This window comes from Melopsittacus undulatus, chromosome 7 (assembly GCF_012275295.1).
Source record: "Melopsittacus undulatus isolate bMelUnd1 chromosome 7, bMelUnd1.mat.Z, whole genome shotgun sequence".
NCBI classification, from domain to species: Eukaryota; Metazoa; Chordata; class Aves; order Psittaciformes; family Psittaculidae; genus Melopsittacus; species Melopsittacus undulatus.
Window position 1 is genome coordinate 42137003 of NC_047533.1, and position 27121 is coordinate 42164123.

At 36.6% G+C, this 27121-nt stretch overlaps 1 protein-coding gene across 1 annotated transcript in view; it reads left to right on the forward strand.

The window, feature by feature from the left end:
- The first annotated feature begins 329 nt into the window (after nt 1-329).
- The window catches only part of FSTL5 (follistatin like 5), a 304494-nt gene continuing 277702 nt past the window's right edge, over nt 330-27121 (forward strand). Inside the window, exons 1-2 of the mRNA XM_031048784.2 lie at nt 330-381; nt 26373-26511. Of these exons, the coding sequence (XP_030904644.1) occupies nt 26389-26511 (123 nt within the window). The 5' untranslated portion in view covers nt 330-381; nt 26373-26388. The remainder of the gene's footprint in view (nt 382-26372; nt 26512-27121) is intronic.

A 27121-nucleotide genomic window follows, 5' to 3' on the forward strand; every position in this document is an offset into this window, starting at 1 on the left:
ATGCCGCGCCGGGCCGAGAGGAGCGGTGCCGAGCCGAGCGGAGCGGAGGCGCGGGCAGGCGGTGGAGGCGGCAGTCGGGCTCGGCAGTAGCGGCGCTGAGCGGGGCCGGTGCTGTCCGCGGCGCTGCGGGTGCTGAAGGGCGGGCGCCCCGCGCCGCCTCCCCGCGGCGCCCCGGGGCCGGGGGGTTCCGACCGCCACCGGTGTCGGCCGGAAGCGGCGCCGGGAACTGCTGCCTCGAGTTTTCTCCGGGCTAGCGGCGTCCCTGCCGGATCAACTCTTGGCTTTGTGAAACGGAGAAGCGTTCCTCATTCCGCGGTCCTTGCACGGGGAGCTGGCGGGGTTTGTTTTCTCTCCTGTGGACTTTAGTGAGTCTTGGGTCAGGTAAGCAAGAATACATATGTATGTTATATAGCTGATATCTTCATATAAGTGGTGGTGGGGTGGCCAACGGAAGAAGGAACTGGCAATTAATGGTAGAGCAAAGTTGGGAGCTAGTTAGCCTTTAGGTCAGCGGAGGGGCAATGCTTGGAAAGGAGGTGTGCAGTTTTCGGTGAAAAGGGCTCTGTAAACAAAAGACGAATCACAAATGTGAAGTTAGAGGCTTATTTTCCTTCAAAACTTGCTGGTGGGATAACGTTTAAATGTTTGAAAATATTTTATTTCAGAAACCCTGTGTATTATAGAAAGATATCAGAGGACATTGTAGAGGCTGCTTTGTGTTAACACCAGCTTTGGGGGACGCAAAAAGCTCTAGCCGATTCTGTCTGGGGGAAGGTGGGATACGTGAGGTCATTCTGGGAAGTGGAGAGCAAAGTAGGAATTAAGGAGGATTTAAAAACGGCCTCATGTTGCTCTGTGTTCTTGTGCGTGCACGTATGTGCGTGTGACAGAAGGACAGCGATACCTTGTTACTCGGTGCACAATTTAATGCTGTAACACTATGAACATGTGAAACTACACCTTTGTGAAAAGGTGTAGAAAGGACTTCTACCTCCAAGGTCAATGTAGTGTGCAAGTGCCCATGAAAGTTGAGGATTGTTTCCTTTGGTATTGACTGATAAATGTCAGGCCTTCCTCCAGGCTACAGCCAGGTGTAACTTCGAATCCCCAATTTAATAGTACCACATTATGTTGCATTATAGGACTGCTCTTGTAGGTAATTGAATGGAAGTGGGAAATGTGGGCAGATAAAATGTCTTGCTATTTCAGCTGTGTTTAACCTTTTGCAAGCTTGGTGGGGCACTCTCCTTCACAGAGGGGTTTTCTACCGCTCCTGTGTGGTAAGAGTTCTGCACGCGTGGAGCTGAGTGCTTCGCAGGGATTTCTGCACATGCAGAGAGCTGAGTGCCACACAAGGGTTTCTATATATGCAGGGCAGAGCACCATGCAGGGATTTCTGCACACACAGAGCAACACAGGAATTTTCATCACTCGGAGATTAAGGCTGATTCCAGAAGGAATGGGCTGCTGCTGCTGCTTGTAGCCAGTGCTGCTGAGATGGCTGAACACAACAGGCAGGTGAATGAGGTCTCCACCCTGTATTTTTTAGCGCTATGTATCACTTCATACTCTTGTGGCTGTGATGAATTTTCTTTGGAACTGAGATCTAATCCACAATTGTTTCCTTACATAGTTGTCCTGCACAAGTGCTAGCATGTCTGAACTGTGTGAGGTAACTTGCTGATGAGATGAAGCTGATGAAAGGAAGCTTGCTTCGTATTATATGGTATTATTTTGTACTCTTGCATCACTTATTTAAAATTAAGATGGGTTGTTTTTACTGAATATTTTTATCAGCTAGAATATAAAGGTAGCTATTGGGCAGCAGCACAGAACTACTGAAGACTGGTTCTCAAATTGAGGAGAAAGTAGTTTAAATTGTCAAGGCTTTAATTAAGCTAAGGTGGAATTAGGAAATACATATCTTTTACTGTTCCCTCCTCTCTCTGTGCCCTCCACCCCTACCCCATTACAGCTGTTTCTGTAAAGCATCTGTTGCCTTCCTTTCTCAAATGGTAGGGAAAGTTTATTACCCAGCACTTGCACTGATTGCAAACCTTCACTGCTTGTCTACCCATCAGCTAGGACAGCTTTTATCGGCTGTCATTGACATGAATATTAATTTGCTTTGAAGCATTTAAGTATAATTTTAAATAATTATACTTTCTGAAGTATGAAGATTTTGCATACTTGCTTTCTAAAGTTACATTACAAAAATGTTTGGGAAAAGTTAGTTTTGATGCATGTGGTACAAACAGGAAAAAATCCAAAACAATCCCCAAACTGAAAAAAAAAGAACCCAAATAACCCCAACCTATTAATTATATGGCCAAACTTTTGGTGTTTAAGTGTAAATGTACAGGGCCTGATTTGCAAATCCTTGTTCACTTCAGTAGTCTTTATTCATACACAGAGACCTGTTAACTGCAAAGGGACTATATCCATCATTAGATGAGTAAAAGTCATTGATCTTGCTGAAATCAGTCATTTCACCAGCATCAGTCAGATGATAAACTTTGATACTAAGACATTAATTCTTCGCTTTTAAATTTATGTCTTATATCTGATTGTATTTTCTGTGTAATTTTTTGCCTTCATTCGTACTGGGCTCCTTTATTTTCAATCACATTAAAAAATTGAGATTTGAAATGGTATGTAGACTGTCAAGGAAGTAAAATGGCACTGCTGTTTTTCAATAAAATGGTGGGTCTTTTTGTATATATATATATATATTTATATATATGATGTGTATATAGATGTATAAACACCAAGTGTGGTCCATAGCCATTTTGGTTAACTGTTCTAATTACAAATAGTCTTTATTATTTTTTTTTCTCAGTAGTAATCCTTCAAGCATATTTGTATAGTTCTAAGGATCTGATTTTATATAGTGCACAGTTCCAAGACCTTGAACACCACCATTCATAAGCTGAAGAAAACTGGATTCTAATGACTTGACCTAACAGCTGACTGCAGAACTAATACAAACTTGGGGAGGAGTCTTGCCATAACATGAGTATTCAAGGAAACTCCCTATTAAAGTGCTGCTTTGTAGACCCTGCTTACATGATCAACACAAAAAGATAAGAATGTGAGGGCATACATTTACAATTATTGAAGTTTTCAACATTCATACAACCTATCAGACATCCTAAACTTACATTTGATGGTGGATCACTTGGCTATTTATTTGGCTATCTTTGACAGTAAATAGGACTCAGAAAAACTCAAATAAGATGGTTGTTCAGATCTAGGTGTGTTCTAGATCTATCTAATCATGATGGTTTGTCATGCAGATATTTTTGTGTGTGAGTTTACCCAATGATCCTCCATGTTTGTTTTAAAACCCACAGATATTAAACCCTAGAAAAAAAGAACTTTTACAATCACATAATGAAGTCTCTAATAAATAGCAAATTTTTACCTCCCTCCCTCCTGTTCTTCCCCTTGGGATAGATGCACACAGTTCTAAACACGTTTTTTATATAACATTTTAGAAGCAGAATGTAAATTTTGTGTCACCCTTCTCATACTCTTAAGACACTATAAAATAATAATGAAAGCAAGCCTCTGCTTGGTTTTGTTAGTTTCAAGAAAGGTGGAGGTCCAATACAAATAGTTCTGCTTTTTAATGATTCTGAACTTGGCTTAGAATTTTTAAAGCGAAGAGGTCAAATGAAACTTAGCCAATTCTGAATATTTTTCTCAAGACTGGCAAATAGTATGAGATAATTCAGGACATTAAATATCTCAGGAGTAAATCATGGGCTCAAGGGGGAGTAATACCACTTTCAACTTTGTTCTTTGGTTTTTCTAAGCAAAAGGAGGAAAATAATTGTTAATTATTAAGTGTACATGTCCTATTATGCTACTTAATTTTAAAGCAAATAGATTAACAAGTTTATTTGCAAATCTCTTTAACCCTGCTTTATAGCTCAAGCTTTTTTTTTCCTTTTTTTCTTTTCCCTTTTTGTTTTAATCATAAGGAATTGCTGTCAACAAATAAAAAGGCTGAGAACCTTTTTGCATAGGATATTATACATATTTAATACAGTGCTCTTTTCCTTGTCTCTTGGTAGACAGAAAAGACAAAGAACACCCTTTTAAGTTATTAGAAGAACAATAAGTTAAACTTTATAGTAAAGAGATAAGTTGTGGGTTGAATAAGAGTTGTGGTTGACCAGCACCTTTGAAAACAGTGCTATATGAAACTGTCTAATACCAATATCAAAGATTACTAGTGCCTAGGGAAGTAATCAAGAGCAATGAAACCCAGAGGCTAACTCTCTTTTGTGCTATTTTACAATTTATTTTTTATTTTTTTTTAGGTTAGTTGAGCAACCTACAGTTACAAAGCCTTGTCTCCTAGTAGGCAGGTTGTGTTCCTTTCCAGTACTCACATTTATTAACAGACATGTCTTCATTTGATGGACCAGTGCAGACAAAGAAATTTCTGCACAGTTAGCATGGCAGAAGAATTGCAAGAATTCTCCTAATTTTCATTTCTTCCTAGTCATTGATACTTCCAGTGATATGGACTGAATATATCGGCCAAGAGGTGTAGTGAAATAAGCTGAAATCAGCCAGACTGTTATGGTCTAGCCAGTCATGTTTTCTTACTAACTGGTTATGGCAATGACTTGAAAATATGTATTTGTTATCTATTTGATAACAAAGTTTATGCATGTATTTACCCTTACTACCCTAGAAATTATCATAGTAAGTCTATTCAGTTAATCACTCTTTCTACCATACACAGAGTGAACTTAGTGGTGAATTGTTTGCCTGCATTGCCAAGTTGTGCAAATCTTAAGAAAATAAGAACTTCTAAAGAGTTAAATGAGGGAAGAGTTGGCAGTGCTTGCACTGATTGCTTGAAGTAGGTTGAAGTTCAGGGTTTATTTGCATTTGAATTAATTGAGATTGGTGTCCAGCAGTGCTTTTCAGCACAGGCTTCAGAAAGACTTTTTTGTATAATGAAGTACTTGAAAATGTTAGTTGGAAGATGAATGATATTTAAAATACTTCGTTCCTGGCAGAGGGAGCTTTTTTCTCATTTTCCTAAGTAAGGCTTATTGTAATTCTGAAACATTTTTATCAGTGAATGGGTGTTCTTGTGTTAAAAGCCACTATAATTTTTAAATCAGCATATTAAAAACTTTCTGAAATAATTTTTGGTTTCTTCATAAAGAAGTTCTTAATACCTACAAAAAGGAATAAAATAATCTTAAAATAGCTCATAGCATTAATCAAATAAAATGTTATTCCTTACTAAAAATGCTCTTTTATTAAATGATAGGAACTTCTAGTTTATTATTTTGCATTCTTTTGGTTCCATTAAAACCCCAAATATTTTAGCTGTTTTCTGTGTTGTAGCTCTGAATTGTATGTATTTTCGTTATTATAAAAACTGTCATCCTAAATAATATGTAAATTATTATACTTTTTAATCACTTGTCAAGAAAATAATGAGTAATGAAACAAAAACAGGAAGAAAATTTTATTCTTTCATGACAGGTATTGGAAATAAACTTTTTCAAATACTTTGCAGATGATGAGATGCTTCGAAGTTGAACATTTCAAGTTCTGTATTTTTTTATATTTTCTTTCATAAACACCATTTAAAACAGCACTATAGTAATATGTTACTCATGGGTTTTGTTAAATGTTGTGAACCATATTTATTATGAAAGAAAGAAAAAAAACCCCACTTTCACAGCACTGTAGCAGATCAATGGAAATCATAATTCATGTGGAAGAGCAGTCAAAAAAACCCAAACCCTTCTTTTGTTTCCGTAGAGACTGAATATATTGCTACTAATATTACGATTATATGTATGATGCTTTTTCATGAAGACTGTATTTGATGACAGTTAAGGCCTTTTTAGTGATAACAGGAAACAAGAGCAACAGAAGCATTGGATACATGAAAATGCCATGATATCCAAGAAGATTTCTTTAGGAAAAAAGTTAAATTAACTGCAAAAAAAGTGGCCAAAATATCTATGAATATTATTCCTTATCCAGTCTAAAACTCCCCATTTCAGTATATATATCCATTGCCTTTTTTGCTGAACTCACTCCAGTTTATCTGTAGTTTTCTTGCACTGGGGCTTGAAACAAGAAATAGTATTATAGATGTGGTCTGACTAAGATGTTGCTGACCAGTCTTCAAAAAAAAGTTGCAATATGTATCAGGTCGAAGGAGGTGATCCTGCCCCTCTCCTCTGCTCTCCTGAGACCTCACTTGGAGTATTGTGTGCAGTTCTGGTGTTCTCAATATAAAAAGGACATGGAACTGTTGAAACAAGTCCAGAGGAGGGCCACGAGGACAATCAGGACTGGAGCACCTCCCATATGAAGATAGGCTGAGGAAATTGGGGCTGTTCAGCCTGGAGAAGAACAGGCTGCATGGAGACCTCATAGCAGCCTTCCAGTATCTGAAGGGGGCCTACAGGGATGCTGGTGAGGGACTATTCATTAGGCACTGTAGTGATAGGACAAGGGGTAATGGGTTCAAACTTAAAGGGGGGGGGGTTAGATTGGATATAAGGAAGAAGTTCTTTACTGTGAGGGTGGTGAGGCACTGGAATGGGTTGCCCAGGGATGTTGTGAATGCTCCATCCCTGGCAGTGTTCAAGGCCAGGCTGGATGAAGCCTTGGGTGACATGGTTTAGTGTGAGGTGTCCCTGGCCATGGCAGGGGGGTTGGAACTAGATGATCTCAAGGTCCTTTCCAACTCTAAGTATTCTATGATTCTATATAGAAACAAAATATATATACATAATTGAAGAAGAAAAGTAAATTAGATTAGGAAAAATCTCCGTAAATTGCCTCAAAAGGATTTCTTTTTTTCTAGGAAAGCATAGCATTATGGCCTTTAGTCAAGACCAGCATAAAAATGCCAATGCTGACTATCATGCCTAGGATGTTTTTGTTCCCTGTATAAACCCTAGATGAGAATGCACCAAGTACAACTATATATAATTTTAAAGATTGTTTTCTCTACATGGAAAAGTTATAAAAACTAAGTTTTGTTTTAAGAAACTGTTTGGCACCATCAGAATTTTTTTTAAGCAAGATTCAAACATATTTAGTATATAAACAGAAAGACTAGTATCTGCTCATCCTGGGGGCTGTCTCTAAACATGAGGAAGGCCAGAAGGTGATCAGGTGTAGTCAACGTGGATTTACGAAAGGGAAATCATGCTTAACCAGCCTGATTGTCTTTTACAATGGGATAGCTGGCTGGATAGGTGAGGGGTGGTGCCACAAGGACGTTGGTCTAGATGATCCCCAGTGATCCCTTCCAACCTCAACCATTCTGTGATTCTGTGATTTGGTTGTTAAATCTGTAGAATGAAAACTAAGACCAAGTACCTTTTGTAAAGGCAGATTTCCTCAGTGTTGTCAGGTATTCCTCAAGTCTGAGGGGTGAATGCTCAGAAAATGGTCAGAAAACCAGTGTCATTTCCAAGTGTTTGCTCAGTTAGCCCTACAGTATTTACAGGAGTACAAAACCTGATATTAAAATGTAACATCATATTTTAACACTGAGTCCTTCTTTTCTTCTTCACTTTGTTTAAAGATAGAAACAAGTTCAGCTCATCATCTGTTTTAGCAGTGGAAAGGCCACAGAGAAGGAAGAGAGGCTCTCCCTGACAGTATTTTTGGCTTGTCCTTGTAAAATGGAATTAAGTCACATGGGTCCTCCCTCTCCTTGCAGCAGCCAAGGTTAGCCATAACCTCATCTTCAGTGAGAAATCGATGTTTTTAATCTTGAGTGCTCATTTTCAAATTGAAATACAGTTCATCACATTGCTGTTCTTCCATATTATCAAGTCCTCTGACAGAGATAATTCTAATTTAAAATGAACCACAACACACAGCACCAGGTTATGATAGTTTGAAGACTGATCATATTTTGCATTTATTTCCTGTGCCTTTTAAGTTGAATGAAGCTCAGCTAGTCTAATGCAAAGTTAAAGTAGTGGTTTTAAATTTGTTGTTTCTCTAACATACATGTTATTCTTCTCTCTTCCACTGTACACCTTTCATATTCTTAGGTAATTCAGAAACCAAGCAATAATTAGTATTGGTAGTATTTCCACATGAGTATTATATTTCTATTTTAGATTTTGTGATTTTTGCCCCAGGCTGTTTTTAATAAACAGTAATAGTCTGTAAAAAATGTTCTACACATTGATGCATGGGCTGATTTAGTTCTTTCCCTGGGACACTGAAAGAAAAGCATAATTAACATCACTCCTGAGATTTAACTTTTATATTATGCTAATTATTCCTTGAACTGGAAACAATTTTTCAAGTGAATTTAAACTGTGTTTCTTAGTTATAATTACATTTTAGTCTATTGTCTAATAATAGGCTGATTCTCTTTTCTGCTTAGAGAATTATTGTCACAAAAATATTTGAACAGTCTACATTTGTATGTTCTTGTTGCAGTCAGTGGAGCGAGGGGAGGTTAGCTTTACCTTAGGGGTTTCATTTGAAGCATTAGTAGAGTGCTTTAGGCATCAGATATTAAAATTTGTGTCCCTTATGGACCAAAAATCTAATATTCTACTATATGTGTCCTTTATATCTTTTCAGAATGATAGTCATATTCATCCAGTGCTTTAGGTTCCCAGTAATTTCTTCCATGCATAAATAAACTTTACAAAAATTGCTTCCATGCTTGTCTTTGTAGAAATTGATGTGGCATGTATATAAAAAGTTAATGAAGCTATACTTAATATTTGATTTATATTTCCAAAGCCTCAGAAATCAATATAAAAAATAACACCCCATATTGTATAATTTCTGAGTTAAAACAGCTTTCATATTAACAAAAAGATATAAATGAAAGTTTGTTATATATTTTGCTGACTATACTGGGAGTGTTTTTGTGAAATTGTGCCATATCTGACTTCTCCATGAGCTGTGTGAAGTCATATGGCTAAGAATGTTGGGTTTACCATTGTCTGCTTTCCTTGTGAGAGACAAAAGGTCCAAATTCAGTGAGTTAGTCTTGCATTTTTTATAAACAGAGTATTTGTTCCTGAAATTATATATAAATGCTAGAAGAAAACTTTTAAGATCTGTTCATGAAACTCTGAATGCTGAAAATGTAAGCAGGAAGTCTTGTACCTTTGTTATTCTTTCTAATAAAGAAAGTGAACAGTAGATTGTATGCATGCATAAAAATTCTGAATCATAGAAATTTGCCTTACTGAAGTATTAAATTGAGGCTCTTCCAAAAAAGTGTTTCAGTGTTGTGTATAAGATATTGCAAAAAGGATGCCATGGCAGATTGATTTATATCCGTTAATATCCCTGTAAGACCCAGTTCAGTGTCTTTATTGCTGTTGCTCTTGTCAGTGAATATTTAGGGGCAAGCAGCTTCTGAGCATGCTGTTTGTCCTGCATATAGATTAGGTTTGTAAGCCAATAATCATTGAGGTTTTCACTGTTTTGAGTAGTGTCAAAATTCTCCAATAATTGCATCAGAATTATTGGTGAGATAGATGTAATGCATAACTATCTTTCTTCTATTTGTGGTATTTATGTCCAGCAGTAATTATGCACTTCAGTTTTCCCGTGTAATCTTTGTAAAATACTTAGGCAGAGGCCTTTCATATAGCTCATTAGAAAAACTGTTCCTGTTTGCTGGATGTCATAGCATCTGTTAAGAGTAATAACATTGATGAAATAATCCTAAACCAGAAAAAACATTACTCATGACTCACCATAAGAGAGTAAAATAATGAGATAGCTATTTCCTTTAAAGACACAAAGAAGGGATGTCCACCGTAGCTGAACTTGTGATATTGTGGCTACTTGTCTTTCTCCCAATTTCTAGTTGGAAAAAAAAAGGTGGAATTATTTGTGTAAAAGTAAAAAAAAAAAAAACACAAACTTTTCTGTGCTCCCAGACTGACTGAAAACTGGTATGGTTACATTTACATTAATATTATCATAGCAGGTTTGCATCAGTAAAAATATGAGGATAAATGAGACACCATATGTGCAGCTCCACACTTAATTGCTACAAGAACACTTCTGTAATGAAGATCATGGCATTGTTTCGAAATTTGCTTGCTTCTCTTTATCCTTGCGTGCATGTTATTTCTGGCCATCTGCGGGAAATATTTTGAAATTATAGTCAGTTGGCCACTCTAACAACAGAAGAATATTAATGGTAAAAATTGGTTTTACTAATGAAGGCGCCTAAATTACTGGATGCTTACCAAGGGCCATTATGACCCACAATTTCAGTCTTTTTTTTCCCTGTTATATAATGCAATTAAACAACAACCCCCCTAAAACCTAGAATGCTGCTTTAGAACGGATACAGCATCAAGAGAAGTTAATGTCACATAGTGATCACAAAACTTTGCACATGTCATCTACAGGATGAAAACGTACTACTACTTCTGTCTAGATGATTCAGTGTTCCAACAGCAGAAAAGCCTTCTATGTTGCTGTGGGATTCAGGGGCAAGTTTATAGTCACAACAGGAGAAAACAGACACCCATGTGACTAGGCTTTCTTAAACAGCACTTCAGTTATATTTTAAGTATGTTGATTTAAAGTTTATTGTGCTTACTTTGACATTATAGGGGGAGCAAAACCATGAATCACAGAATAAGCTATGTATTTTCACATTGTAGCTAATCAGGTAAGTCCTTACTGGACTCTGATACCTATCAGGAAAACAAAAGGTAAAAGTATTAAACTATATTAATCCATCATTTTGCAGTCAGTCACTACATGGAACTGGTGGAATGATTTAAAAACATTATTTGTTTTGCTGAAGTGAATATGATTTTCCTGTGGTGTGTAAAGATATTGAGAAAGTAGGTGTCATGCACAGACCCTATAAATAGTATAAATACTTAAGTGTTTTACTTAAAGACCAGTTTAGACATCCTTCAGTTTGCCCAAACCCAAAAATGAAAATTAAGCTGCATTAAAATGCTGAGAAATATCAATCAACATGTACTGGAATTACGATTAGAAAATATTAGCACAGCTTTTATAAAAATAAAAAAGTTTCTGTGATGATAAAGCATACACAGAGAAAGTACTATACCCTAAAACAAGAAGTGAATTTTTAGAATAGCATTAGTTGATTTGTTTTAAGGCCGCTGCTATTCCTCTTATCATGTTATACCCATTGATCATTCTTTAATTTCCTTCTATTGACCATATACTGACCAGTATTTCTGGCCAGAGATTAACCATTTCCTCCACTGCCCTCCACCTCAACTAGCTATCAGTTGGTATACCGTGGCCTAAGATCAACTTGACCTCTCATAGAACAAGCCAGCTTTGTTCAAACTTATGTGAAACTGATTCAGAGTAGTGTGTTACTGTGGACATATAGCAGGTTCTAACAGTAATTGTCCAAGATAAATTAGAACAGAACAGCACAGAGCTATGATTTCAGTCACTGAGCTGCAGGTAACCACTCCCCTAACCCCCCAAGGCATAGTTTTGAGCTTTTCTGTCAAGGCTTCTGCTGGGATACTTTGTCCTAATGGTGTAAATTCAAGTGGGTGATGAAAGTCTTATGGGAATGTTATTCTAGAAAGAGATTGCTGTAAAGCAAACAGTCTTATAGCTACATTTATCCTCCCAGGCATGTGTCTGATATCTTATATCGTATATCTGATATATTATGGTTTAAAAAAAAAAAAGAGCTGAAAAGGGCTGGCTTGCCTGTCATTCTATAAAATGGTTATTCTGGAATAGTTTTTAAATATCCCATTTGTAGATTTGCACCTCCCTTGGGCTTTTAGAGTAGCCAAAACTGGGGTAAAATATAGACGTGATAAAAGGTATTTTTTTGTGTGTGATGTTCAAAGAATTCAAGTAACTGAAAATAAAGGATGATTTTGGATTCTTTTAATGACATGACTCTCATTTTCCCACTATATCTTGTGTATTAATGTGATCCTGCCCCTCTACTCTGCTCCTGTGAGACCTTCCTTGGAGTATTGTGTGCAGTTCTGGTATCCTCAACATAAAAAGGACATGGAACTGTTAGAACAAGTCCAGAGGAGGGCCACGAGGACAATCAGGACTGGAGCACCTCCCATATGAAGATAGGCTGAGGAAGTTGGGGCTGTTCAGCCTGGAGAAGAACAGGCTGCATGGAGACCTCATAGCAGCCTTCCAGTATCTGAAGGGGGCCTACAGGGATGCTGGTGAGGGACTCTTCATTAGGCACTGTAGTGATAGGACAAGGGGTAATGGGTTGAAACTTAAACAGGGGAAGTTTAGATTGGATAGAAGGAAGAAGTTCTTTACTGTGAGGGTGGTGAGGCACTGGAATGGGTTGTCCAAGGAAGTTGTGAATGCTCCATGCCTGATGGTGTTCAAGGCCAGGCTGGATGAAGCCTTGGGTGACATGATTTAGTGTGAGGTGTCCCTGGCCATGGCAGGGGGGTTGGAACTAGATGATCTCAAGGTCCTTTCCAACCCTAACTATTCTATGATTCTATGTTGTACACTCAGAACTCTGAGGCTGTAGTACTATTACAGGCCATACTGTACTTAACAGCACCACTGGATTGTCAGTTGGGCTGACTTTAAGCATGGGAGGCTGCCCAAAACAGCCAGCTACTGGGAGAGAGCAGCAGTGGCTCTGCTTTTGTTTTGTTTCCAAGCATTCCACTGGGAAATTGTGGCTACCAGCTGCAGTGCCAGCACTGAGCATTGATAATTTTTTATTAAGTGAGAAATTAGGGAGCATGAGCAGTATGCACTGCTACAAGTGATATCCCCTCTCTCTCCTTATCATCTTCCCCTTCCCCCTCATCTCCTACCCAACTCCAATAAAAGGAAAAGTGAACCTGATTCTTCAGTATGCCTTTATCCTTCTTTGGCATTCTCTTCTTCTTGCTGGAACTTTCTATTGTCTCAGGCCTTATTTTTGGAGAAGGCAAAGAGAAAAGGCTTGACCCGGGCTTGTCATCAGGTGTGATTTGTGATGATCTGTGCACTGTATTGCTCTGAAGGACAGAAATTGTTATTCTCTGTCTTCATTAGCATATAGATTTCGCACATTAATGCAGTTGTATGCTTAAGATGTTGAAGTTGAGAAAGAAAGGTGGATTTTTTACTCTTATCAGTTGGCAGGGTAATCCTGCTTTTCCACCATAGACCAAAATAGGAGATTCCGAGAATACTAGAACAATTATTTGAAACTTATTAATATGAATGTGATTAATTAAAGAAAACAACAGAGGCTTTCTTTCATCTGAATAGCCTCCACTGAGGCTCTTTTCTCTGTTTAGTAGTCACATAAGAGCTGCAAGACTATAAATGTAATAGTTTGCTTTCTATGTTGCTGAACAAGGCAAAACTTTTATTTTCTGCACATATAATCTGCAAAATAACTTTCAAAACCCTCTTTTTCTGTTTTGATTAATCATTGGGGGTTTGCAGAAAATCTCACCTGGGTAACAAGAAGTATTTGAAATTGTTGAAGGGTGGGTATTCCCAGACCTTCAAAATACAGACAGAGGCAAGAGGAGCTTTCAATTTTAATTGTGTAGAGATGCTTACCTGAGTCAGCACTGAGGATACATTCATGCAGACAGTAATTGATTCATCAATAAAGGGCCTGTGTGTAGCTGCAGTACTTGGACATTTGCCACCAATTATCTGATCGGCATCTGTGGCTTATAATGTTCAGACACGTCTCCTGGCTCCTTGTCATAGAGTGTTGCGCTTCACAAAGGTGTCCTAGACAATCCCAGTGTCTATGTGGTTGATTCAGAATTAGGAACATTGTCAGGGTGGGATGAAAGATGAAGGACAATGTTATGTTTCAGGAAAATAGGGTGATTATTTTGGAGATTGTAGTTTCAGAATGGATAACTTTGTATGAGGAAAGAGATGCTCTTGCCTGTACAGACAGTTCATACTAGATGTGTTATGGAGTGTCTGGTGATGGTCGTACCTAAGCCATCTGAGCTTTCATTTCTGGTTGAAATGTATTTTTTTTCTGTTAAGAGGCTCTTGTTAGTGTTTCCTGCCACCACAGATGGTCAGAGCATTAGTTCCAGTAAATTTTACATTTATTTTTCCTGTATTTCTATTGTATAAATAAAATTGAAGATGTTTACCATTTTTTTATATTATATAATACAGTGGTGGTGGAGGAGTCCAAAACTCATTCCTTTGGCATAGTGAACGTTTCATCACCTCATACTAGCTACTCCATACTTTATTTTGTATTATCCTCCTTCCATTCTTAGAAGTGACAGTTTTTTTAACTAATGAATAATTGAAAAACCTTATTTTACAATCCATTTTAGCTACAAGATCATCAGGACACTCTAGGTTTTCTGGTTTACTGTCAGCTCTCCAGTATGCATTTGGAAGGCTTTTGTCTAGTAGATATATTGGAGCAGTATAAAACCATAAGCTGTAAAACTTTGTAAGATAGTGTAGCACAGTTAAAACATAGCAGAAAATGGAGGTTCTGATGTTAACGAATAGGATTGTGAATAAAAATAAAACAATAAAAGAAATGCATTGTTTTATTAAAAGTATCTATGCAAATTTAAAGAAGGCTGCAGTTGTTCAATGAAAAAGGAATATGATATACTATAAATAGTAGAATGTAAAAGACCAAGTCAACTTTCACAGTCAAAAAAGTTGTTTTTTTTTTCATCAGGTATGACAATGTGTTTGCTTCATTCTACTCAACACTATTCATTTCATTTTACATAAGGGAAGAAGATCCTTCTTTTATTCACTTGGAATTTAACGTCCAAGTGAAGCAGCAAGTTTAGCAGACACCAGAGTTTCAATTTAAATTGAGGCCAAAGATACCTTCAAACTTGTTCCCATAGCATTCCCAAAGATTGCAGCTGAGCTGACAGGTTTTGGACACTTCCCTAATTGATGGATCCAAGAAAGCTATTGAACACAACACATGGCACTAGCAACCCAAGCCAGCTTTATGACTGACAGTACAAGTGCAATTTTCTGTATTTCTTTGTGACTATGCTGACTTCAGGCTCATGAATAAAGTTGACCTTTGTGTCAGTAAAGAAGAGAGACAAGTCAGTGCAAAGCAGGAAAGAAGAGAAGCAAAAAATTCCACAAAAGTTAAATTAAAAAAGAGAAAATGCGTATCACTATTTTTGATCTTCAAGTACGGAACACTTTCATCTATTTTATTATTTCTGTGCAGCTGTATGATTAGACACAGACTTTTTAAAAAGACATTCACAAGCAACTTTGGATTTAATTAATTTTAGTTAACGGAATTATTTTAGAGTTTTGTTTCCATCCTTGTGAACTTCTACTGTTACTAAGTCCTATAAATAATGTAAAATTCTTGACCCAACATACTATATGTTGATTTTAGAATTGTTTTCATGTTTTCAATTAGGTCAGGATTTCATCTATAGTTGACTTAATTATATTAGTGCAGTCCCTGGAGGAGAGCACCAGAGGGCAAATGTATTTGTGGTTCAATCCTGATAAGGACAGACTGCCCTCAGCTACAAAAAAGTCCTCGCTTATTTAAACAGCTGCAACATTCATCAGCCCTTTTGCTTACCAATTGAATTGTGGTTCAATGCAATGATACCAAAATTTGTGTGCACTTTTGTTCTCTGCAGTCTGATGATTTGATATTTCCTATTAGTGTTTGTACTGTTGTGCATACTCTCAATTACAACATGATGTATTCATATCCTGCTAAGTGTTCATCTGTGTTTAAGGAAGCAGGGAGCTCATGGTTCCTTGCATGTCATACTTTCCCATATCATGTTTCTTTCTGATATGCTCTCTACCTATCTTCCCGTGTTATGAAGGCTGCTGAAACACTACTTTGCTGCCCCTAAACTACCATCTCTTTTTATAAGTTATTTTTTTAGCACCTTCTTTGGTCCTTTGCAATTTTATTGTTACCTCAAACCCTAGTAGAGGTAAAACCCCCAAACCTATCTGTTCTAATGTTTGCCATTTTGATGGTGGTCTTGAGCCACAGTCTCCCAGTGGGTTGACTTTAAATCAGCTGTTTAAATATGATTTAAACAAGCTTAAAAACTCCTTTCGCTGGGTAACAAAGATGAGACACGTCTCTGTTGGCTAGAGCACACCAACAGAGCAAGTTTCACAGGTGTAAAGGGACAAAATGATAATATTAACCAGAATGCTTACTTAATAGAAAGAAATTCTCTAAATTATCATGGTAGTTTGAGTAATGGTAGGCATATCATGGTTTAGCGTTCATTCAAGGAGTCCAGTAACACCAAGGCTTCAATGTTTTTATTGGTAACTAATGTTTTACCAAACCTCCAAGTTTCCTTGAATAACAAAAGGGAGAAGTAAGGGTGATAGATTAGCATATCATAGCAAACATGGAGACACTTTAGTCTTTAATTCAGCAGCTTACGTTTTCTAGAAAAACAAATTTGTCTTTAGTGGCCATTTTGCCTTCTCTAGAATGACATATTTGCTCAAAAGTACACAATGATTTGCTCAAAAGTGCACAATGGAAGCATCAACAGCTGTTGTTTCTTCTTATATTTAATCTGTGTTTGCAGTATTTTATTTAAGTATTTTATTCTACTAAGTGAACGACTTGAAAACCAAAATATTTACCTTTTGTAGCATGCACAGAGCACACAGTTACATCATGGTATGTTAGTTGTTAGTTTAAAAATGTTGTAAAATATTATCAGTACCAAAGTATTTGCCTGACTTCTAAGATGGCAGATTTTATATTTCTGATTTAATAACATAAATGAGTTGAATTCCCATGGGTTCAGATATTGTCATGATGATAAACATTAACCCTCTAGGATATTGAGGAACCAGCTATAACAAGCTTTCTTAATGAGTGAAGGAAGAAACTGCCTTGCTAACAGTATAACTTCCACAAACTAGAACTTTTATATATATTAATGATGGTAAAAACACCAGTTTCCTGAGGTTGATACTGAAGTGTTAGGGGAAAGTAAGATCGGCACACGCAACTCAGTTCTATTAAAAAAATCCCTTCTGAGAGATGTGAAATGTAGTTCCCTCATTTTGTTCTGCTTTCTATAATATTAAAGATATTGTGAGATTGAAGTTTTGGGATTGCAGTAGTGAGATCATGTGAAGAACATGATAAAAAAAGGCTTAAAATCGCCATTTCTCATTTCATTATAATTCACTGAAATCTGTGTCACTGACAGTGAGACATCTGGTGTTATCCTTTAAATAAATAAATGTACTTAAAATGGTAAGATTCAATTAGAGCATTAAGTTAGCAGCAAAGATTTCACCTCATAAGTGTCCCTGCTGCACCTTCATTCCAGGTGTTATGGCCTTTCAGAAATGCCCCCTGTTACAGTCGGGCCAATTGTGTTCAGGCTTACCACAGCCACCTGTAAGCTTTTAGGCCTAATTCCAAATAAACTCTTCTAGGGTTTGCATCTAGGCAGATACAGCTTGTTTGCTTCCCCTGCACTTGTTCTCTGGGCTTCTGTTGTTACCCAGCAGCATGTGGCAGTGCAAGCAATGTGAGGGGAGAGAGAGTTCTAACAGTGAAGAGCGGGGAAAGCTTCATCCTTATGCTGGCTGCTCATGATGGAGGTGTCCTCAGGGATACATCTCAGAGCCACCTGACATGTTTGTAATGTCTACACAAAGACCAAGTGTGGTGGTACAAGATAAGGAGCACAATGGTCTGTATTCCACCTTCTGCTTGTGTGGAATGATAATTTTGCAATTTAAATCCGGAACGGAGTCAGGGAGAGATGGACAGGAGTCAGCAGAAGGCTGAATTCAGCTGGCATGGTGAGTGCTTTTCATCAGAGTTTAAAAAACTGTTTTTCTGTGCTTATGTGTTCCAGCCCATGAGCTGTCAGCAGCATCATTGGCTGTGTCTGTGCCAGCCTCTTTCAGTGGGTGAAGGATGAAGAGCGTGTGCCTGTGTAGTCAGTCGCTGTAGCTGCATAAAGTAAGAGACAGAACAGATTGGTATACAGATTACGAGCTGTATGCTGCTGTGGCAGCACAGTGTTTTGCTGTTGCAAGCCCCAGGCTTGCTGTATGTAGTTAAGGTGACCTAGCAACTCTGGTTCAAAGTGTGGCTGCCACTTCTGGAGGAGAACTGGAGATTGACAGCATAAAGTGTGCTATGTGTGAAAGCTGGCAGCAGGTCCCAGGGGTGAGAGTTGCCATCATGGTACTGTGATCTGCATTGCATTTTAGCAAAGACAAACTTCACTAGGTATAAACTATGGCTGCATTCACAGAGATAATCTGATACTGTGATTACTCTTTAAGAACTTGCAGGTGTGATAACACAGCCAGCTTGGAGATATCTCTTGTGAGGTTTTTGAGGACTTGGGACTGCATGTGTAGATGTGGGGGCACAAGGGTGTGGTACAGTAGAAGCTGGCTAATGGGAGAAAACCTACTTTTGGCTAAAACTCCTGCTCCTGATTCAAAGTTCATGTAATATAATAATCCCTATTTACATGAAAATTTGCAGATTCCTTTCTGCCATGAAACCGTAATGGCAAATAAAAGCCTTTTAAGAAAGGGTAGTGGTTTCTGTTCTTTCCTAGAAGGTATTTGCATCCATCAGTATGTACAGTGAAGTCCTCAGAGTCACAGGCAATGGAGCATAATTTATATTTATTACTGTAGCTGTATTATAAACCTATTAGTAACACTGAATATGTGGCAGAACTTATGCTTTTTATCTGATCCACACAAAACAGACAATTAATTTTATTTTTTCAGATTAATAGTATGTAAAAAACAAAGACTGACATGTCCTGAGGGACAGTTCTACTGTCTGATATGTTAAAAATGACCTTTTAAATAATTCCTGGTTCATATCTGATGTGTCTCCTCTCTTAAAAATAGGAATACAGTGATCTAACTAGTTTATAAGACTTAATTTATTGTACTTTGTAGATGCATTAAGTTGATTAAATCAGTGTATCAGGATGGACTGCTTCTGTTTTCAAATGGATTATGTCTCTCTTCTTAATGTCAGATATCATGGATAGTCACTATTTAATAACACTGAACAGGAGCATAATAGGTGAGGAATTTTGGAAACATTTATTCAGAAGTGGAAATTTTCTTAATTTTATGTGCAAATACAGTTTAAAATAGGGCATTCTCCTATTGAATTTTAAACTTTCAGTCTTCATATGGATTCTAGCTTTCATTAATTATGTATCTATATAATCACATCTGGAATTGGCTGTGTATAATATGATATTTTTCAGTGTTTTCAGTTTGTGAAAAGTGCAGCATGGGGAGAGGTAAAAAAGTGCTTAGTATATATTCATATATAACGCTTACAATAACGGCATTTCTCCTAGTCCAACAATTTCAAAGGAAGAGCCAGGTGGAGAACAAAATTTGCATTACTAATGAACTGCTGGAAAAAATTTAGAAAACATAATAAACTTTGAGAGGAAGCACTCACCATGGTATTGTAGAATATATTAATCATGATTAGATATTTGTAAGGAAGGTGTCAGAACTGGGTTTTAGTTTGTTTTCCACAAAATATTGAACTTGAAAGGGTGTGAAAAGTACTAGCAGGAGCAAAAAGGGTGATGGAAGTTTGCATTGCATTTTCTCAAGGATTGGAAGACATTTTCTCCAACTCAGGGTGATTAGCTCATCCACATGGATAACTAGCAATACCGTGAACCTTTTGCTTACAGAATAATGTATGTTGAATTTACTAGTGATAGCTGAAGTTCAAGGAAGTTGCATATTCAGCTTATGTAAGACTGTCTGCCTCAGTTTTGGATGTGTGTTTGAATGCTATCCCTGTCAATAATATTTGAGGGTTTGAGTGCAATAGAAATATTAGAGATTATTGTGTATAAATCAGCAGATTTGGAAACACAAAGAGTTTAATGCTGTAGCATCAATAGCTTAAGTAAAGAGGCAGTTTATAACTTTATGATATTTTGTCCTTTTTATTAATTAGTAAAATAGTGATTTAAGTATAACTGAGCATCTTGCAGCATAAACCACTTCTAAAACAGTCCAAAACTTTCAAGGCTAGATTAGCTCCAGTTGTTCTCCTGAGCAGACTAAATTGTGTTTGACTGCATTCTACCAAATGTATTCAATAACTGCATTTTAAATCAAGATCAGTGTATACTAAGTAGAATTTTACCAAGCAGAGTTTTCTTTAGTGAAATAAAATATCTCATACTTGTTCTTCATCTGTTTCAATAGAAAACTGATTAGTTCTTCTTTGCAGTTATAGTTTGAACAGTATTTTCCCCCTATTTCAGTGGTAAAGGTCAGCTTGACGAATATGTGGATTCTCATAAGGCAACTAAATCATAACTGTTTCTCTGTGAATGGCTGCAAACTGAATACACGAGTAAATATTGTTATAAAAAGGTTTTGAAGATAAAATTTTGGAAAATTTTGGGAATTGTATGAAAAGAAGATGACAACACAAGCTACAAATTATATGGGGTAGAACAGGTTACTTCCATGACCTTACAGGCTGAATTCCTTTACCTAAATTAGAAAAGTTACATGCTCTATGGTATTAGGTCTGCATGATTCGAAGGTACAGCTCTCCCAGCAGTGTTCCTCAACCAAGAGTTTTAAAGAAGAAATTTGTCCCAGAGTAAAAGAATCCCCTAGTGGATAGTAAATAATAAAAAAATTTCAGAAGTAACTGAAATGCAGAGAATTCAATAGTGAGAAAACTGCAGTATGTATCAAATTCATGAATGCTGTAAGGATTTTAAGATTAATATCATTATGAATAGTCTGCTGTTTTCTACAGATCTCAACTAACACCTGGCATCTTTTGGCCTTCTGAAATTGTTTATTAAGTTATTTCCAAGGCCCTGCAAAAATAAGAAGTAGTTCCACCCCATATTTACACCACTCTAATGTTTAAAAGATCTTCTGTTTATTTCACTTTTCACCTACTTCACCAGAGGCTATCATTATATAGCTGTTAATCAAAGTGTACCTTATATTTCAGAAAACCTTGCTCTGGTTCTTTATTTGTAGCAAACACTGATGTGATACTGTAGAGAGAGGCCAATACTGTTTAATAACTACTTATTAAATTGGTGGTCTATGGTAACAGCTTAAAGGACAAGTAAAGAGACAGGGAAGGAATGGGCAAATTTGCATATTTTCCTGAGTTTATTTACTCCCTGAGCTAGAAACTGCAGCTAACCTATGTCTAATACCCACTGATGAACTTTAGCTCTTTAAGTTTGCTTCCTTTTTAAATTCATGTATATTTTAATTTCTGTAATATTACGTGGATGTGAAGAACATTGCTTCTGTATATTCATATAACCATGTTTGGAAATCTGATGAGTTTATTTAACCTATTTTGTTTACTCACTCTTCAAACAGAGACCAATATGTACCTCAGGGTTTTCCTGTTTCTTCCTCTTTACGTTCCTCATTCTATTATATTTTTAAAGGAATTTAAGCAGAGAGTAATACAGTATTTAGTACAGTGATGCACCAAACACTTAGATAAGAAAACCTCTATACCCTCATTACTTAAGCATAAAGAGTAGCTGTAAATTAGATGTTTGCATTCATAGGACATGAGATATAGGAGTTATTGTTAATAGTGGTCTGAATTTCAGTTCAGTGTTTAGTGGCAGACAGAACATATGTATACACTATAAGGTGTGCTGGAATACTTTTTATTTCTCTATTTTAATTTACAAGTTATAATATAAATATATCAAAAGAGCTATATTGTAATATGTGGAGCTTTTATTTATTAAAGTGAAAAATCACTGCATGAGAGAAAAACATCACTGGAAAAAAATGGTAAAGGTCACGAATGTATCTGCTTGACAAGCTCATTTCAGAACTTTCATAGCAAAAGTAAATTCACTACACTGCTTTCTGGGTGATGTCCCAGTGATGTGACAAACCCAAGAAGAAAAATATGTGTTCAACAGCATTTCACTGAAATTGTCAAATCTAATTGAATAACACTTGCTTGTTTCTTGGAATATTTCTCAAAGCTGGTCTCTCCACTGCCTTCTCTGGCTATGCAGCTGTTTAATTCAGATCCTAAGTGTCATTCTATGGCAAGTCTGCTAAGAGACAGAAAGTGAGAATAAAGCCTTATTCATCTTTACGGCACACATGCCATCCATCCCGCCCATTCCAAAGTTCTCAAAAATATATATATGTATACTGCCTGGGAGATTAAAGTAGAACATCTTTTTCCACTTTTCCAAGCAGAGAAAGCAGAAAAATACAAAAGACTAAGTTGCTTGTATTCAGGGGCTCTGTATTTGTCAAACTCTAATATTTCAAAACATTTACTAAAATCTGTTTTAGTAATGCTTAAAATCTTTGATTTTTTTTCAGCATTTTCCTATGACACATATACTTTACCTTCTGAAAAGGCAAATACTAACTGCAGACATGCTACATATTTGGGGGATTTTAGGTGGCATCTGTTCAAAAAGCTGACTTTTTAATTTACATTTTAAGTGTTCATCCAAGTAACAGGCAATGAAGTCAGAAACTGAACATGTAGTAATTTTATCTTCTTATGGACAAGTACAAAGGAGAAGCCTTTCAAGGTCAAACAACTTTCAAAACTATAAAGACTATGCTTTTACACCACATGAAGCTAATATATATGCTGTTTAGGTGGGAGGATGGTGGAATGTGGCTGCCCTTACAGTCCTCTGTGAAATGACTGTTCTCTAACATAATTTTCATTGTATGGAGAGATATTCCACAAGTGCACAAGGGGAACAAGGGTTCAACTGTGCATAGCTAGTTTTAGCATGCATAACTGCTAAACTAATCTGATTTGACCTTGAAAGTCAACAATAAACTATTTTCAAAACCTTTTTTTTTCCAGAAATATAACAAAGGGGTGTTTTCTTGAGATTAAAACTCAAGATTCTGATTTTTTTCTTACTTATTTCCCCCCCTCCCTGTAATGGACTTGTTCCAATAACAGTGATACTGAGAACTAACATGCAGGCAGTGAAGGAAAATGCTATGTCACAACACACTTGAATTTTTAGACTTTGAAATAATCTTTTCTGTTATTTGAAATCAGTGAGCTAGACTTGTAGTAAGCCCATAGCAAAGGTCCACTAGAACATCTGACCGGCAATTCTCTTTTGGTGGAAGTATGAGGGAAACCCAAGAAAATTTTTTCACTGTGTCACTTCCTATCATCACTTTAATATCTAGTTACTGGACAGGTGTGAAAGAACGAGCCTCAAGTTATTTATATGAAATGTCTCTCTGTAATAGACATTGTTGTCTTTGTTTCAAGTAATTTACTGCTTAATATATTTTATGAAAGATTTCCTGGGCGAGATACCTCCCCTGTGTTTATTTGAAAAGCTGGAATACTGAAAAAAGGTACTTGAAGTAGGAACTGTTAGAATAAGCAACAATAAATGAGAAGAAATCTTATTTTTTTTAAGGGGGAGACTCAGAATGAGATTGGTTTTGGTGGAACAAAAGATAGGTGATGTCAAAGTAGTATGGTATTTTAATCTTGAGTTTGAGTATGATAGCCAGGCAGGCAAAAAAGTCAGGTAAAAGTAATATGAAATGAGAATGAAACAAGTGGCAATCATCAAGTGATTTTACCAAGTTTGGTAGGCTAGTCCCCAAAGAAGGGTAGAAGACTTATGCAGGATCCTGTGTACTGTGACTATAAACAGAGGGAAAGCTGGAGTCCATTTAATACCTTTGATATCCCCACAGGAATTAATTCTGTGCAGGTCCCTGTCTTTGAATGACTGTGAGGACTATTTACTGTTATATGAAGAATGATAGGAAGGAAACACACAGTTTGTGTAACAGCGTTCCCAGAAGCATAACTGTAAAGAATACAGGATAACAAGTGATCCCCACTTTGTTCACATTTTATGCTCAGCTGATTTCCTATAAAAAAATGAAATGTTAGACAAGACTTAACATTCTGTACACACTCTGGGCTCTTAGGGCTCACTATGGCATTTTGCACTTATTCATGTATATCATTATTCTTATCAGATATTTCTACATTAGCATGGTAAGTGCATTAGAAACAAGGTAGAAAGGAAAAAAATAATAAACACTTCTGTGTAAGTCGGCCTGCATAGATGTTATTAATCTCTCTCACATATTCCAGGACTACATAATATGGGCTAAACAGAATGACTTGCACGTGTCTCAAAGTGTTGAGGATTAGTGTGCCATGTTGTTTGTTTAGCTTGATAGTTTCAACACAGATGCTGAGTATCAGTAATAAATATTAAATATTTCTAATAGGTACCGTAATTACTTACAAAATGAGCATTTGTAAGTCCATTAAGAACCATATAAGGAGACTGTCATGCCACATGTATCTAAATATTCTGTATGATTGTTATAGGTCTTCCATAGATCTGATATTATCTTTATGAAGTTATAATGTCTTTGTCCAGTTAAGAGCAGCTCTGGCACACATTCTCTGCTTTTTTCAGCATCTCCTCTAAGGATTTTCTCATAAATTTCAGAATATAAGTTTGTCAAGGTCTTTAACATTAGAAACAATTTGTGTGTTCTTCCAGATTGTTGTGTATCTCCCTTTGTAATATCTAAAATCCTAGTTTTAGTACTAATGGGTCACACATTAGCGTGTCATAGTAGCTGGAGGATGTAATGTAGGACTAGCTCATCAAACCAGTCCGCTTTTGTCTGAAAAAAACAGATTTTTTGTTCATTTGCATAGAATTTTTTTTAATAATCTGTTTTATAATACATCAGAACACTTCAATCAGCACAAGCTAGGTTCTTATGGTGACTGTAGGATGACAAACTTACAGGCAGAATGCAGATGAAGTGGACGATATCTATAACTGCATAACTGTACATATATCATATTGTATGCAATTGACCAGATACATTTCATCAGTAAGTGCCAATATCTACATTTAAAATACAAAGTCTTAAACTGTTAATTTGACATTCTAGTTTAATATAAAATTTGCAAATAAGTAAGCATCCTTCTCATAGCTTCTTCCATGAAACAAAAGGTTACATCAGCTATTAAGACTGGCCTTGTCTTTCCCCTTCCTCATTTCTTTATATAATGTTTCAATTTATGAAGGTGAAATATATGTAAGGAGTCCACAATATTAAGGTTTGCATAAGAATAAAAACTGGATGTAAATTTCTTTCAGTTTTCAGTGCATCATAATGAAGTTACATTGATTTGTTTGAAATCTGTAGCTTTACATGTTGCACAAATTTCAACAAGGTGCCATTGTTTATGCAGATGAGAGTAGTTGTTGATCCCCTTCTCTACATGCAGGAAAATGCACTATGTCACAGTGTTACCAAAGATCTGTTAAGAAATATTGCAGTCTCTGGGATAAGAATATTTTCTTGCTAATAATAAAAGATCATTAGACAAGTATGAAGCAATGTGTATGTAGAAAACTGTACCAACAACAGAATATGAAACGACTATTTCTGAATGTCATTAGTATGAATACAAAAGTATTTATAAAAATGTCCTATGACCTGATAGTTTTTAAAGATGTCAATTGTAATTTTTGACTTTTTTCTAATAAGTAGTAGAATGCTGGTGCATTTACCACGGTAGTGCTTTGCCAGCTCAGGTCATCTGCAACGTGAGTTGTAGGACTCTGTAACAGAACCAAAAATCAATACCAATCTAAGAAAAGGTTTTCAAATAATCTACCCAGAATTTTGCACTTGATTGCAGTGAATTCTGGGGCAAGATGTGGGGAGTTTACTTAATAGATTGGAAATATTTTTATAATGCTGGCATATGCAATAAAGCTTATAGACTATACATAATTTCAATAATGCAATTTAAAAATTGTTCCAGAATATTGACAGAAAATACAGTGATTTGCTTACATTTAAGATTTCAGTGGTGATAAGATAAAGTTGATAATAGATGTATGCTAGGTGTTTTGCACTTTTTGGTTGTGAACAGTGCATCATAGGAGATGATATTTAAAAGAAAATATTGATGAACATGTGATTGATAATCATCTCTTTTTCTTCATTTGAGAGAAAATGTTGATTTTTTTGCCACTGCTTTTCTATGATGTCTTTTCTGAGGCTTTTCCTGGTTGTTTGCTCAGCAAGTCTCTCATATGAGCGTTGAATAGTTATGATGAAACATTCAGTTCAGCACAACCTAATTGATACTGTGGTTCCAACTACCTGTGTTTTCTTTCTGCTGTTGTGCCAGATGGATTACTCTATTTCTGTGATATTTATTCATGTCCACACATTGCATATCAGTATTGTAAACTTTTATGGTATGAATTGTGCCAAAGTAATACTGCAGTCAGTCACTGAACTTTAACATTTTATTTTGATAGGAGCAGACCTGTAAAGATGTTTATGTGGTGGTCAACTGTTTTACTTCTTGGATGCATTTTGCTGGGAGCAGGCGGGTGGCCAACCAAGAAAGGATACGACTTTCGGCCTTATCAGCCCCTAGTAAGATTACGTCACAAGGTACAGATTATTCACTAAAACTTCTGACTTTTCTTCCGTGATGGATGGATAAATTACATACAGCCTTGTCATGTTTGTGTTTATTGGCGTAATACTCAGAATTAACTTTTTCAGTAGCAACACCTGCAAAATATTGACTTGATTTGGCAAATAAAGGGGTGCTGGTTTGATTTGAAAATCCAGAAATCTGTCAAAGATAGTGAGCTAAACTGTTCTAGTTTCACAGAGATTATGTATATCAACAGAAACTTGGAGAGAGAGCCAGGAGAGGTTGTCTCTAAAAGCAACTGTCAGCATCTGCTTGAGGCAATGATTTGTCCCAGTACTTGCTGGATTTCAGTCCAAGAAGCCCAGAACTGCCTTTCAAAGAAACATAGTTTTGAAGTTAACTGATGAACAAAAACTTGTCTGCACGAGGTAGATGTTCACAGCGCTCGCTGAATTTAGGAGTTTTGAACTGTCGAATAATGCAAATGTTTCCTGAGATTCTGGGTTTCCCAGCTTCAAGATCTGTATGCCATTCAAATTTTCCCCACTTGCCACACCTTTGTCGTGAATCCAGGACTTCCAGAGCAGTTCTCGGCTAACAAATCCTGATGCTCTTCTGGTA